The sequence below is a fragment of the Pseudonaja textilis genome, chromosome 1 (genome assembly GCF_049901715.1).
Source record: "Pseudonaja textilis isolate UNSWEBS1 chromosome 1, rPseTex1.2, whole genome shotgun sequence".
Taxonomy (NCBI): domain Eukaryota; kingdom Metazoa; phylum Chordata; class Lepidosauria; order Squamata; family Elapidae; genus Pseudonaja; species Pseudonaja textilis.
Window position 1 is genome coordinate 149081063 of NC_141990.1, and position 16483 is coordinate 149097545.

A 16483-nucleotide genomic window follows, 5' to 3' on the forward strand; every position below is an offset into this window, starting at 1 on the left:
CTGGAGGCTTTTTGCCAGGAAAAATGGGCAGCTTTACCATCTGAGAAGATAAAGAGCCTTATCCACATATACCACAAAAGACTTCAAGCTGTCATTGATGTTAAAGGGGGCAATACACCATATTAAGAACTGGGGTATGTAAAGTTTAGAGTAAACCCAGTTGACTGATAATAAATGGCTTCAGCCAACCACTAACCATGAGTGAAAGAAAAGATTTGTGTTATCATTCATATTCTCTGAAAAATGGCCAAGAAATCATAAATTCTGTCAGGGTATGTAAACTTATGAAGACAACTGTATGTTTGTATCTAAATGTAGATATATTCCTAAGCATCACCACCATCACCATCACCACCACCACCACCATCATCTTCATCATCACCACAACAACAAACACAGTAATGACTTTGGCCCACATTGAGGCACTTTGCTTGATGTAGTTATGGAGCCTGTATGATCTGAGAAAGATGAAAGATATGCCAGAGTTTTAACCATACTGGATAGGTCTCATCAGAGAAGTTAAGGACAGTCTCTCCCATAAAAATATGGTAGGACATAAATTATAGAAATTAATTCTGGCTTGTATGTCGCTGGGGTCAACAAGGACTGCACTAGGTGTTGGAGTTCTTGGACATCTGGTGAAAAATGGGCTACTGCACTCAAGACTATTGACCCTAGCAATCAAGCCAGCAGCTGCGGAACTATTGGAAAGAAAGGTGTTTACCCATCACAAATATAGAGTAATAATAATGGAATCACAAATAGTAATGGAATCGAAATGCTGAATGGCCAAAACAATAGGAGCCAACAGGATGAAGCTTAATCTGGGCATTTTACAACTGTAGACAAGTTAAAAATGTGATTAATAAAGAATAAATCCAAGGAGTGAAAAAATTGCTAAAGTCAAAATTGAATGGTGGAAACACCATTAAAGCTATCAATACCTGGGCTATACCTGTGGTACAATATTCTGCTGGAGTAATTAACTGGGCACAAGCTAAATTAGACAGTTTGGATAAAGAAAACATGAAAACAGATGACTATTCACTATGCATTACAACCCTGTAGTGATGTTGGTAGATTATATATACCCTACAGAAATGAAGCAGAGGTTTACACCAAGTCAAACAAATTGTTGAAGAAGAAAAACATGCATTGGCTGATTATTGTTGGTTTGCTTGTTTGTTTTTCACACTTCTTAACCACCCACCTTCCACAGAGATTATGTACAAAACAGTCACAAACAAGCATTGATGTAAGTTGAATTTTGAATGTACTGACCGTACGTGAAACAAAACATGAATAATGTAATTAAAAATAGGAACAGAATGCCAACAAAGAAAAGCATTACATAGGCAATTTCTACAAAAGATAGGAGAAAAGTGGATAAAAATAAAAACTACAAGCAGAGTATTAAAAAAGAAACTAAAGGCTTGATTTTGGCTGCTCAAAATGGGGACATGATGGATTGGTAAGTATTTTCTGCCTACTGAGTCTGCTTTATAGATGCCTTCTTTGTTCCATTTTGTGCTACAGCAGTAGCAATAGCATTTTTAGCATATACTGGGCCATAGAGCTTTTTACAACAGTCTCTGAGCAGTTTACAATGTAAGTATTTTTTCATTTTGCCCCCCAACAATCTGGATCCTCATTTTACTGACCTCAGAACGATGGAAGGCTGAGTTAACCTTGAGCCCCTCAGGATTGAACTCCAGGATGTGAGTATGTCTGCAATGCTGCACTTTAATCACTGCACCACTAGGGCTTCAGACTGAGCTTCAGGTATTTCTGACGTACTATAAAGTATACTTGGTTATAGTTCTTCCAACTTCAATTATGAATCAGGGAATCTCTCACTAACCAAAACAGTTGCCTAACATAGGGGTCTCCAACCTTGGCAACTTTAAGACTTGTGGACTTCAACTCCCAAAATTCCTCAGGCAGCTTTGAAGTCCACAAGTCTTAAAGTTGCCAAGGTTGGGGACCCCTGTCCTAACAAGGATGCAAATACATATATTGACTCAATCAGCCTCACAATCAGAATTAAAGGTTACAAAACGTGGAGTGAATGCTTAATGGCATCATAATGATGCATCCTAATCTCTCTCTATCTATGCGTGTTTGTGTTACTATAACAAAGAACGTCAGTATTCACTACATGTGCATTTTCCATAATTTTAAAATAATGAACAAAATGTCAATTCCCTTAGAAATTCAGAATAACAGAGTTGGAAGGGACCTCGGAGGTTTTCTAGTCCAACTCCCTGCTGAAGCTGGAAACCTATACCATTTCAGACAAATGGTTGTCCAATCTGTTCTTAAAAATCTCCAGTTGGCGCTCCTTCAACTTCTGTAAGCAAGTTGTTCCAATGATTAATTGTTCTAACTGTCAGAAAAGTTCTCCTTAGTTCTAGGTTGCTTCTTTCCTTTTTCTTTTTTAAATAAAGTTTAATTTGGGTTTTCACACATACAAAATACAAGTAAAACATCTTTTTTGAAAATAGCATGGTCCCGGGTTGAACTTCTTTATACAGACACAAAACTCAATTTCATGCTCCTTTTTGTGTTCTATTCCATATCTTATACTATTCTACATTTTCTATATAGTTTTTCCCCTCTTTTGATTTTCCCGATTTTAATTTGATTATCTCAATTCAAATCATTATATTTATACTTTTGTCTGTTCTGTTTCAATTTCATATTATCTTTTCTCATTAAACAAGTTTTCTCCTGTAGTTACTAATTGGAGTATGACACATTTATATCTTTTAACTACATCCATTCAACTCTTATTTAAACTTCAATATATACCTTAAGGTTATGACCTTCAATATAATACATAATACATAACTTCCAATCGAATTCTGCTTGGTACATTCTTATAATATACACTATATTCTTTTTTAAAAAAGATTGTAAATATATGTAATTATAAACCCTCAATCCGTTCCAGTTCAGTTCCATCATTAATAATCATTAAAATCTTAACACTTTTAACACTTCTTTTCAATTAAATATCATACTCCCTTAAAAACACATATAATCTCCATAATTAATTTCTCTTCACATATGTTTTATATATCATTAAATATACCTTTTATTACATTTATTTATTGACAAGCATTCCACTGAATTATGATAGGTATTTTATCAGACATTTTAATCATACATTGTTTCATATTTTCTAAAATTATTTCTGTTTCTAATATAACCATACTATCTTATTTACCTTTGCAGAATCCCTTCTTCCATTAAATTTTCACCCATTATCTCTAAATACGCCCTGTTTCTCTGTATTTTGTTTCTGTCCTTTATAACTTCTTTTCCTTTCTTTCTTCCCTCTCATCTTCTCCCTCCCCCTTTTACCCCCTTGTCTCTCTATTTCTGATTCTCTCTTCTGTATTTCCCTCTTCTGTTGCTTTCTGATTTTATACTTATTTTTCACTCCATTTTTTTTGGAGTTGTTTTTCCCAATCTTAAACTTTCCATTCTCTTTCCCCACTTTCCTTTTTCCCTCATCTCAGATTACTTGTTCATTAAAGATGGGTTCTTCTTTGTCGCAATCTTGTTCTGCAGGCATTTCTTGTTGTTTCTCATAATTCCAAATCTGCATTTCTAAAAACTGAAATACGAAGCCAAAAGAACCTCTCTCTTCTTGTGCATCTTCTTTCTACTTTTTAAGTTCCATTTTCAGTTCTTCTAAAAGTGGAGCCATTTTAAACAATTTTAAACAACCACCCGATTGATTTTAGTCATTCAAAACAATAACCAAGAATCCAGAAATCATCAAGTAATCCAGATAGTCTCGAGTTATATCTTCTTATTTCTTTTTCGACTTTCTTTTCCTGGGGTTTTTGTTGCAATATTTCAGTTAGAATGTATCTTTTGGAAGTCTTGTTGAGATTTTGCTATAAGTTCTTTTTTAATTCCAGGCAGTCTCCTCCCTTCCAGATCCTGCCCTTTTATTCTTCCTCTCTCCTTTCCTGTTTTCAAAAGCTTTTAATTATCCAGAAATCTTTATTATCCCTTTGACTTTTATTTTCAGCATTAAATGCCTATTGATGTCAAAGTGGATTTTCCCCAAATTTCTTACTTAAGTCTCTTAGCTGTCAGTATAGAAAAAGGAGAGAAAAAACCCAAATCTTTTCCCTTTTCTCTCTCCTTCGCAGCTTAAAAATCTTCTTAGGGAACAATGTTATTGTTTTTTAATAGTTTCAATTCCAGGGTACCTTATTTGTTGCTTTTGCTGTTTGACCCGGTCAACCAAAACTTTCTCCTCTTATCTTCCTCCTGCACATTCTTTTCCGGTCGAGTTCTTCTTTGTGGTGGCCATTTCTGGCCACCGCTGCAACCGCTTTCGGGAAAGGAAGTAATGGCCAGCTGGGGAGAAGAGATGCGGCTCTCCTCAACCCTGCTGGCAGTCTCCCCCATCTTCACCACCTCTACGGGGTGGCTTAGCCCCGAAGCTAGCCAGCTCGGGGCGCTGCAGCGGTGAGCATGGATTGAAGCCTCACAGAGACGAGGTTTCGGTCTGTCGCTGCAGAAGCTCAAACCGGAAGTCCCTAGGTTGCTTCTCTCCTTGACTAGTTTCCATCCATTGCTTCTTGTCCTGCCTTCAGGTGCTTTGGAGAATAGGTTGACCTATTTTCCAAGGAATAGGTCAGCCTATTCTTTGGAGAATAGAATTCATCATTCCTTCCTCTTCCATATTTAAAAAAACCCGTTGGTTCCACATCTTCCATAATTTATGTAATGATTACATAATTTTAGGAGGGAAATCTCAGTTCCCTTCCTGCCTATAAAAATTTTAGTAGCATGACGGAATCTTGTAAATTCAATGCTGCAAATATAGGCTAGGCTGCATAAAAACTAACAAAGCTACAACAAAAATCTATATGTGTTTTTAAAGCATAATCAAATTACATTTTCAGTTTCTGACAGGTTTAATAACAGAGATAGACTGGGGATTTCCTGTTGCGAAATCAGCAACTTTCAACTTGATCCTTTCCAATCCCTTCCAGTCATTCAGTGGTATATTACAGAAGTTACTTTAGAAGTCATTGGAATGAACATTGAACAATGTTAGCAAAATATGGTACATGTCCCATTATAAACTACATTTGTATTACATGTCTGTACTCATGTATATATACATATACTGATGCTAATTATAATTTCTATAATTTAGTTCAAGAATTATCATGCAATTTTAATGTAAATTTGTTCTATAGTAATGTATTCTGCTCTTTGGTTTCTTTATGTAGATATATACAACAGCAGGAAGTTTTCTTTTTTAGGAGCTGGAATGTTTTAATTAACATGAGAGGATTCCATACCATATATATATAGTTGATTAAAAACAATGCTAATGGATCATGATGATTTAATGGGCATCTACCAGCGGCCTGAACTAAATCTAATTTTTGAAACTCTTTCTGAAAGAGTAAATCCTGTAAGGAGAAGGCCATCTGCTCTCACCAATATCTGCAAGATGAGCATCATGAGTAAAAGAAGAAATCACACCCCCATATTTATAGTATATATAAACACTTGTGTGTGACATAATCAGTGTGCCATGTATGGAAATAATGAATTCTGTAAGGCTTCAACAGAATTGCCTATTATCTGTGACAGAGGATAAATAATGTTTTGTTTTGAAATTATATAAGCACTATATTTCTAAGTAAGTTGGTCCTAGAATTCAAGTGTAACATTCAAATTTCGTTACCTTATGTTCCACCACAATTAACAGCACTTTTAATCATGGTGATGAAATGTTTCATTAGTTTCAATGATGCTTCTCATTAATACATTTTAAGCTGTCAGATAATTTATTCATTTAAAATATATGTATGGCTGTCCTCTTAAAATTACAGCTAACAGCTGCTCACAGAACAATAAAAATGCTAAACTATTAAAAAAACATAAAACTGTAAAACATGACCAAACAAAACCAGTGCTTCGCTTGACTCCAGAACCTGAATGAAAAGTCAGAATGGCCTTCTGGAAAGCACAGAAGATAGGGCCTGCTTTTGCTGGAGGAGGGAGGATGTTCCACAGGGCAGGGGAAGCCATGGAAATGGCAAGCCTCCGAGGATCCATTGGATGGTAACATTTCAGGGAAGGAACCTGAAGTATGCTTATCCTATCTGATCTGGTAGGGCAGGTAGATCATCTATGTGATAGGTGGTCTAGTACAGGGGTCACCAACCTTTTGGACCTCAGGGACCACCGAACTCATAATTTTAAAACCTGCAGACCAGAGACCCTGGGAAAATCCCAAAATCCCAAAAAAAGTCTGCAGGAAAATTCCCCACCCTGTATTCCTACCGATTGATCATTCTTTATTTGAGATTGCAGGATACCGTCTCCAGCTTTGTTCTCAGGGAGAGAGAGACAGAGACAGAGAGACAGAGACAAAGACAGAGAGACACACACAGAGACAGAGAGATAGAGACACACAGAGAGAAAAAACAGAGACAGAGAGAGACAGAGAGACTTTTGGCCTCATGCGAGGAAAGCAGCAGAAGCAGCAAAAGTCTTTCTTTCTCTCCCCCAAACTCTGCCAGAAATGAGTCTTTACTGGCACAGCCTCTTGGAGCAGGATGCCTTGCAGGGTCCCAAAGGCTCATTTCTGGCGGAGTTTGCGGGGAGAGAAAGACTTTTGCTGCTTTCCTTGCATGCAGCCAAAAGCAGAAGAAAGAAGTGGAAAGAAGCAGCCCAGTGGCCAGGTGAGGTGAGTGGGGCAAGTCCCCCCCTACCCTTTCCCCCCCTCCCCTCACTACCTCTTGCTTTTGCAATGCAAGCGATACAAGCCTTGTGTTCCTGCAGGCCATGGGGGCAGCGCAGCCTCGTGTTCTCGCTCAGCCTGGATTAATTGCTTTGGGGGTGACATTTCTCTGAGAATCACCAAAATTTTCTCCCGGACCACCAGTGGTCCCCAGCCCACTGGTTGGTGACCACTGGGCTAGTATATAACTGGTCTCATGCTATGCAGGCCTTTCAAGGTGATAGCCAGCAACTTAAATTTCACCTGGAAGAAAACTGGGACTCATTACAGGTTCCCTATCAGAAGTGCAATGAGGGCAAACCTATAAGTTTCCAGCATTGTGCACACCACTGCATTTTGGCTCATGCTACAATTTTCGCATTCTTCTTGCCTTAGAAATCACAGCAGGAAATAATATAGAAATGTTTGGGAATTATGATCAGAGGCAATTCTGAAGCATATAAGTAAGAGTTAGCCCTGTTATCCACCTCATTATGGATATTTCTTTGTAAATGTATTGATTACATTTCACTAATAATGTGACTTTTCCCTAGGTTTTAAACCTTTTGTAGCATGGTGGTGCAAATTGAGATATACAATACATTTGTCTTTGTCATGAGTGTTGTGATCTTGCACTCTGTGTTGTCTTTCAATTTTAGAAGAGACTTGATTTACCATGCTAATAAAAATGTGATAACTCCTCAATTTTGCAATTTTTGAGTGATGTTGGAATTAGAGACAATCTTCTGGTGGTGTAGAATTTGTGCAACTAGAACATTTATTAAGTTTTTTAAAATATTCTTTTTTTCTTTTGAGATAGTATAAATTTAGAAAAAGTGTGAAGTTTCAAAACTATCGTTTGCATAAGTATGGTGAAATAATTGATAATATGCTTGATGGAATTACATACAAAAGAATTACACACTATTTTCTTACAGAAGATGAGGATTTTGTTTTAGATTATTATATACAGATTGATAGGTCCAGTTTACATCTGCATGGTCAACATTAAAATCTGATTTTACATTTAATATGCTGTTTTTAACTATCCAATAATGTCCTTTTTTATCCCATCAACTATTTCACAGGTTCTTCCAGAAAATCTAGCACAGTATTTATTAACCTGTCTTCAGTAATAAAGTCTGAGTCTACAATAGAAACACTGCTCCCTTTGTTTAAACATTCATATTCATAGCATATAATAAAAGCTCCCCCACTGAATGTGAAATATTTGATGACTCACTTTATAATTTTGGGGGCAAGCACCTTTTTCACAAGACCTTCAGGTTTTGTCCTATATTAAGAAAGGCTATTTCTTGGACTTGACCCAGTAAGTGTCATCTGAATCAATTTAATACTGCAGTTTCTAAGACGATGGAGTTAATAATTCAACTTTTTTTTTTTTTACCAGAGGTACATAAATAATAATTTCACAGTAGTTACTTGAAGGGCCATGTTCTTCTCTTGATTCTTTAACAACCAGAGGCAACTACTAAGGGAAAATAGATATTGTCAACCTACATAACTGATATGCTGTGGGTATGCTGAATCAGTCTTTGGAATCAAGAATTGCTTGGCTCATAGCTAACCTTCACCAAGCAAGATTCAGCCCAGAAAAGAGTATTCTTATAGAAGCTAGTAAAAAGCAGCTTATATAATGAGTTGGTTGGTTCTTTTCCTTGGCCAATTTCAACATGCTGAGAAAAGGGCTTTGTATGTAAGCCTTGAATATACCATGAGAACAAACTGTTTGTAATTATTTATAATATTAATGTGATTTTAATGCATTGTTGCAATTTTATTATAATATTTGTTATTTGGTTGCTTCTGACTGTTTATGGCCCAGGGGACAAAACTGTGTAAACTGTACATTCATCCCAAAGTTAATAAAAGAGAGAGAAAAAATTAGTAACGGTGATATATAGAAGCATTGATTTAATATAAGGGTTTCTTAACTTTATGTATTGTAAATTGGCATATTTACTATGCATGTTATTATCCTTTCATGTAACTGGAGCAGCAGAAAACTCATAAAAAGAAATAATAATCTTCTGAATAATTTGCAGTACTGAGAAACCTGATTGTGACTTGACTGTGATCTGCTATTTAAATGTGGGAATGTGAATGTTAGCTGTATGCTATTTCATATCACACACTCGTTTAAGTGAAATTAAAAATTGTTGGTTACTTATAATACAATGCACTTTACACAATCAACAGAATTCCTTTTTTAAAAACTTAATAATATTTCTACATTCACCTGGCTTTTTTGGATGAAGTCTTAAAGGAAGAAAAACTAGCATTCACAATATGTGTGGTGAAAATGGTCAGAAAATTAGTTCAAGGTTAGGGTTACTATAGATAATGTCCAATTTGATTTACACATTCCTACTTGGTTCCTGTATCTAAATCAGATCAAACACGTGTCATTAATTTAGCTATTTCATTGGTCATAAGGAAATGTCAATTTAACCAAGGTCCAAAACAATTATTTATAGACATTTTTTAAATGAATAGAAGGCTTAATTAAGCCAACTGGATGGAAATCCTTGTTGTATTGGAAAATGGTAATTGCCTTACCTTATAAAGACCGATTTGACTCCAACTTTATAAAAGGGCTTTTGTCCAAAGAGACCAATCTCAGTATCTTCTTGCCTCAGTATGATATAGGAAATGCAAGATTTAAGGGGATAAAAAGAGTAAACCAGTTTGGCCCAAACTCTGTTACATAGATCCAGTCTGAAACAGGTTTATTGGATGGATGTAGCAGCTCAGAATTACAAACTGCATGTGAGAGTCACAAGATGGATTGTGATTTCCTTTGTTTATGTAAATATTTGTAGTATTAGAGATTAAATTTGGATCACACCATATTCTACTACTTTTTGTCCCTTTCTGTAATTTCAACATACGAAAGGAACATATGGTGACTACAGTATTTTTGTAATAAATTGTAACATTGCCATTAGTGTAGTAACTAGCAATATTTGCAGTTATTTTTATTGGTTTTAGATATTTATCTTAATTGATATTGCATCTCTAATTGGGGATAAGATTTCTCCTATTTCTCACTAATAGGTTAAATCTCTCCTCCCTTCTGCTGTTTCTTTCAGTGACAGTGAGCACTAGGAATTTTTCAACAATTTTTGGTTGATACTACAGTTGAAAATGTTATAATTTAAATTATTAAATGTTTAGAATATTGCAGGAATAAAGAGATAATGTGGCAGTCACATTGTTTTATACATTGTTTTATGATGCAGCAAGTATCAGGTAAAAACCCAGACTGGGTTTTTAATCACAACAAACACAATTTTCTTTTCACTTGGTAACTAGCTAAGTTAATAACCAGTCACATTAACATAACAGAAACGTAATGTGAGTGGAGTATTTTTGGGGGGTGGATATATATTATCAATATCTTTCTAGGTATGTGTGAATCCATACCTTGAGAGTACAGTCTGTCTTTGGGTACTTTGTATGCATTTTGGACCATATTTGGGATTCTCTATCAACTTTCACTATTATCAAGAATGTACCACTGTTTAAAATGAAATTAGAAAGATTTTCTCTTTTCCCCTTTCTTAAACAAGAGAAAAAGGCTTGGTCATCCATTCTTCCCCTGGCTCAGCAGAATATCTTTACATCAGAGAATTGTTCCTATTGCATTAATCCATATCAGATAGATCCTGGTAGGCTTTTTGGCTACCATTTTGTCAAAACTTCAAACAAAAGGCAAAGCTTTTTCTCTCTTCAGAATAAGTAAATGAAAGACAATTATCAAATGAAACATTTCCCCTGTCTGTCCCCAAACAGGGTTGGATTTAGAAGCACACCTAATTATTATTGCAGTTGTTGGAAGCTGGTTTTGCTCTGCCTCATTCTTGAGAAAGCACTGAAAAAGTTTGTTTATTGAAAAATCTTTTCTTTTGTTTAGTGGATGGATGTATACACAGAGCTGCTGGTCCTTGTCTAGTTGCTGAATGCCGCAGTCTGAGTGGCTGTGAAACTGGACAAGCCAAAATCACGTGTGGTTATGATCTACCAGCAAAATGTGAGTAAGCCATTTCATACTTTTTAAAAAAAAGAATCAGGTGAAATTATATATCTTTATTCACATCTATTTATTTATATTGAATTTTTAACAATCTAATGTAATGAAGCATTAATGAAATTAACAAAATTAAGTGTGGTTTACGATGACTTTTGTCCTTTGAGAAATGGAGATATTTTAAAAGCTTAGTTTCTGCTAAATAATTGGATACATCCAGCTTACTTTAGGAAATAGGATGGGTCATAGACTTCTGCCTATGAAAAAGCCTTCTAGCATTTTAAGAAAATAAACATTTTAATTTTGACTGCGTGGCTGTAGTAATGATGGTTTCACCAGAAGATTAGCCAGGAGGCATTGGATACTTGAAATGTATTCTTCTAACTTAGATGTATGGCACATAAAAATTTATATTTCCATGTAATGTCACACAGAATTAACCAAGGATTTATTACAGTTATTAAAAGGCTATATTCTATTTTATCCTGTCCTTATTACAGAGCACCTATGTAGATTGGTGTTTCTCATCTTCAATGCTTCTTAATCTTTAAATGGCCTCCTCTTTGGCTAGTGTACTTGAAGAGTTATTCTGTTTGGCCTTGGCAAAATCTAATGAGATGAGGTCATTGAAAACAGGTGTGATTAATTCCATTTGGAGACTGTATAAGTTGTTCTGAAAGATCCAAGATGTTGCTGTATATTTGGTAGTTTTCTAAGGGGTCTGCCTGCTGTCATGACTGGAAGAAGAGGCATAAGGTCTTTCTTTGTTCTTTTCTTTCTTTTTGTATTTGTTAGTGTCTTATATCCTTTAATATTTGTGGAGGGTTTTTTTTTTCCATTGATGTCTTATGTACGACTGTGTGTTATCTTCTCATTCTGCCTTTAAATAAAGCCTTTATTGGTGTGGTCATTCCTTCTGAATGCAAAAGTCCCTGTGATTGAATCCTGCCGGGCTGAGGACAGAGCAATTGAGAGATGTATATGGCTTCTGACCTGATACAGATTCCTTGGGAGCAAATTCATTTTAAGTGAAAAAGATTAAAGTGATTTATGTTGTTTCAGCTCTTGGATTTAGATTGATTGGCAAATATTATGAGGACTTTGTCACACCTAAACATTCAGTGAAATACTGCTTTCAATATTAGAATATGTTTTTCTCACTTCGAAACCTTGAACTGACAACAGTCCCATTATATGTAAATAAAGATATGGTTATTTTCTTTTCCACGTTACATAATGGTGGAACCATTCTTGGAAAAGTAAACATTGAAATAGTAATATGCAGCTTGGCTGCATAATAACAGTTATTATAAAGTAGGCTGTATTTTATACTGTAAATTCAGTGAATGATTTGGACATTCAGGGTCATTCCTGTAGAGTTCAAAATTGTGAGGTGTGCTGCTGTGTTCCAGACATTGTAAATTTCTGTTCTATGCTTTTAATCAAAATTTAATGTATTAAATGTGACAAACATTTAATCAAAATTAAATCTGATCTATTCAGTACCCCAGGTTGTCTGTACTGTAAAATCTATTTCAGTCCAGGAAAAGGCCCATGGTAACAATTCAATGAACATTGTATCATGACCTGTGCAAAAGTTTAAAAGATGCTGTGCTTCAATTTTTTAAAAAAGTTATGTAATCTCATCCCTTACAAAGCTGCCTAATGAAGGAATGCATGCCCTCAACTTCTAACCCAAAGGAGGTTGTGTTGCTCTGTTTCACTTTGAAGGCTACCTTGAATTGTCCCAATAGGTGGAGGAGGCTTTTGTGTTTAAGTAGAAACCTCATCCAACAAATGGAACTACAGTTCAAAGCTGAGTACTGATGGGAAGTGCCAATAAGAGGCAAATCATGCTACCTTTCTGCCACATAGCAGCTCACATGGGTAAATTATAGGCATCTTACGGATCTCAATATAAGAATATTCTTTGCCTTCCTACTAAAGTTGAACATTTTTTTATATATTAGTTGTTCTCAGGCTCAGCACCCTTTTGCAGCTTGATTCACTTAGGAAAAGAAACCCCCGGGTTCTTCAAAACCCAGGATTGTTGGGACAGTAAGCTATTATTTCCCATCCGGAAAAGGAGGTTGCTTTGTGAAACTCGTCTGCAATAATAGTCTTTTCTCTTATTCAACATTTCATCCCTTCTCTGGCCTCCTCCAGAGTATCTGAATTATATTGCCTGTCATACAAATAGGGATGCATAAGGTAGGGGCATACACAAAGCTCTGCATCTTTTATTTAAGTAACCATTAATTTTAGGCGTTACATGTGTTTCTTTGAAGGATCCTCTAAAATAAAAAGCTCCCAGAGCAGCTAATAATGATCTATAATAAGATGATAAAAATGAAATACATAAGGAAAGTGACTGGGACGAAGGAAAGGGAGCAAGGCTGCACATTCTGTTATCTGTTCTTTATTGCTGAAATAGCTTTGTAGGACAGAAAATATTTTGGAAGAGGAGTAAAAACCTCATGGATTTCCTCTTCTTTGGAAGCAGAATGGGACTCTGCAGAGCTAAAGTATTTTTTTCCTAGGTCTCCTCAATGAACTGGATAGAATGGCTAAACATTAAAATGGGAGGGGAGAAGAAGCCAAGTACACAACTGGATAAAAACAATGCCTGAAGATTATTACTAGAGATTGTATGGAACCTCAATCAGATTTTTAAGTTAGGAATGACCAGTTAATGCTTTTTCCAAAGTGTAAAAAAGTGGAACAGAGTCCAATTTCTCCTTCTTAACTAGGTGTATCAATAAAGATAGACTAAGGACAACCAAATTCTTGCTTCTTTAGTTTCTGAAGGATTTAACCCTGCCTTTCCTAAAAGAGTTGATTTGGGTAGCAGAAGAATGGAAATAATCCCATGTAGTAGTATTAGTAGTAGTAATCTGGAGGCACCTAATTTAGAAAGAAATGCAGTGAGCAGACAGAAAACAATCAATCTTGCACCAACAACAGGTTGATTGTGGAATAATAAATGAAAAACATATAATAATGTAATATTATATGTTATATCAGGATTGTATAAGTAACAAGTTGAAGCATGATTTACAGAGAATTTTAAGATAGAAAATTAGTAGATTAGTATATACTAATATCTGGCAAAAAATAACTGATATTTTTAATTTATTTCTGGGCTAATTGGTGACTACAGCCTACCTCAATTTAGTGAGCGAAATTTCTTTTTAAAAAAAAAAATAAAAGCACATTCTGACCCAGTCTTTTTGTGTTTTTATGTGGATGTTCTCATACTCATCAGGAAGCCACAGCAAACTGTAACATAAAAGTGATGTTATTACACAAATGGCACTGTTACATATTTGATCACAATGTCTGATACAGTATGTAAGTCACAACATTTATAACACAAAACACTGCCCTGTACCTTTCATCATTTATCATCCTTTGGACACCAGTTCTATGGAAATAAGACAGATTGGTTGGGCATAGTCCAGGATGGTTAGATAGATACTTTTTGGTTTACTCTTTATCATCTGTTATAGTGGTCCCTTGGTTTGCATTAGATAATGTCATTTGCTGCCTGATCAAATCTACAAATTTGCTAAAGCTGGAGCCTTCTTTTCTATATAATTTTTAAATCTTTTGGCATTTTGATACATCTTATTGTACAGGTTATACAAAAGTGAGTAGCTGTCCTCTCATGGGCTACAACTAGATATTGAGCCAATCCATCTGTAATTCAAGGAGATATTCATGAAAGAGTAGCCAGTAAATCAATATCAAAGCAGTATGTGAAGTTTCAGAAATATTAGATTAAGTTCTACTGGGTAAGAGCAAGAGAGCAGAAGTCAAGGTTCAGGTAAAAAGGAAACAATATATAAAAGATCTGTCAGGCATTAAGATTCAAAGCACACAAATAGTCAAATATAGAAGGTTGCACATAGTACACATTTTTCTGGAAATAAGTTGCTCTGTAACAGAGACCTTTATAATGAAGGTTACAACACCATCACTGTCATACCCTAACTTATGTGTTCTGACAGCAAAGCCTATTAACTCTTGAGCTTGTTTTGATAAAGTTTTCTTCCCAAAGTTACTGAGTCTTTTTGTATTTGATGTGCTGCTGTTTACACCAACTAGGTGCCTGTATAACTGAATCTGGGGTCTGAGGCCCTTATTTTGAGAGATTACATGACTGCTCCAGGATCTTTGCCAGGAAAGGGTTTGAGATCTGCTGTGTTCGGTTTAGTGAAGGGGAAAAAAGTCCTGGTACGTCACCTGATGCCGCCATAGCGATGCAAGTTTGACACCTCTGATGTAAATATTCTAATGATCTTGGTGGTGTCCAGGGATTGATAAAAAAGCAATTAATCCAATTTTAAAGATCAAAATAATATATTGGAGTCTGTTTGCTAGGAGATAACTGAGGGCAATATAAGCTAATTTTGAGCTTTCTAAGGCAAGATTGTCAATAGGGAAGATAGGATCAATTTGTTTTGAGTCTGTTCCAATTCCACTCTGTCCTGGTTCTCTATCTATCTGCACTTAAGTTTGTTTTTTTAAAAAAAGTTATAAACATAATCAGCTCAGCCATACAAATTAACAACAATATACAAATTTCCGGTAAAGTCATAGGATAATTGAAAGCCATCATCTTTTGTACTTTAAGTTTCAAAGACATTGTAGACTTGTAGAAGACTATTTCACTCTTGAGAAAGACAGTCCTTTGTAAGTCCATGGGGGAAAAAATAATAATTAATTTCCATGAGAGATTGATTGGTTAGGGTTAGGCCTTAGTCTCTCATAGTCACAATGCTTTCCAGATATTATACTCTGCTTGTCTTTATGAATTCAATCAATTAAAGTTGGTTGTGCCTCCTCAACAATTTTATCAAAGAGAATTTAAGATATAAAGGAGCTTTTCTCATCCCATCCCTTTATTGTAGGTAGTTGTTTTGTTAGTTTAATTTCATCTGAAATAAACCATAACATAATATTAATCTAAAATTAAGCAAAAGCATTGAGAACTGCTTCTTTTTTCTCCAAACTCCCTAATATGTACTTGAGAGTACAGGATTACTTTGATTATTATGAAGATTTACTGAATTCCTTTGTCTTTTTTATTGAATGGAATAAAATCCTAAGCCAAAACGAAGAACATTTATTAAAGATTCATGATCACAGTAGAAATCTAATGCTGCTAATGTTATTTTGCTCTATTATTACACATGATAGCTTGCTGGATGTAATAAACTGGGCCATCTATTCATCTGAGATACAGAAGATGATAGTTTCCTTTAAATGAAAATAATTGGACATGAAAGATTTGAACAATTATATGCTTGTAGCCAGGATCTTCTTCCGGGGAAAGTGCTCAAGAAAGTGATGGTTTATGAAATCTAGACACCTTGGATAAAATTCATTTTCTAGGTCTTTACCAATCAATTTTAGTCCTGGTATTAGTTGTGAAGCTGCCTTGATCATTCTATAGTTTCCCCACCCTACCTGAGAGAGATATATTCAGTACAATCATGTTAATCTTCATGGACTCCTAAGATTCCATTCATCATTTCATTCCTCTGCAAGATTATCTGTGCTGAGGATGGACGGAACAATTTTGTGGTGGTTCTGATCAGGTTATTTCTTGAAGATTGTACCAGAGGGCTTCTTATCTTTTCCTTGTTGGGTTGTTTACA

The 16483-nt window shown here is 35.4% G+C and overlaps 1 protein-coding gene across 4 annotated transcripts in view; it reads left to right on the forward strand.

Annotated features, from left to right (window-relative positions):
• The window catches only part of MACROD2 (mono-ADP ribosylhydrolase 2), a 1143457-nt gene that overhangs the window by 228741 nt on the left and 898233 nt on the right, over positions 1–16483 (forward strand). For all 4 annotated transcript variants that reach the window (XM_087919277.1, XM_087919278.1, XM_026712814.2 and 1 more), the window contains exon 5: positions 10707–10823. In XM_087919277.1, coding sequence (XP_087775403.1) covers positions 10707–10823 — 117 coding nt within the window. The remainder of the gene's footprint in view (positions 1–10706; positions 10824–16483) is intronic.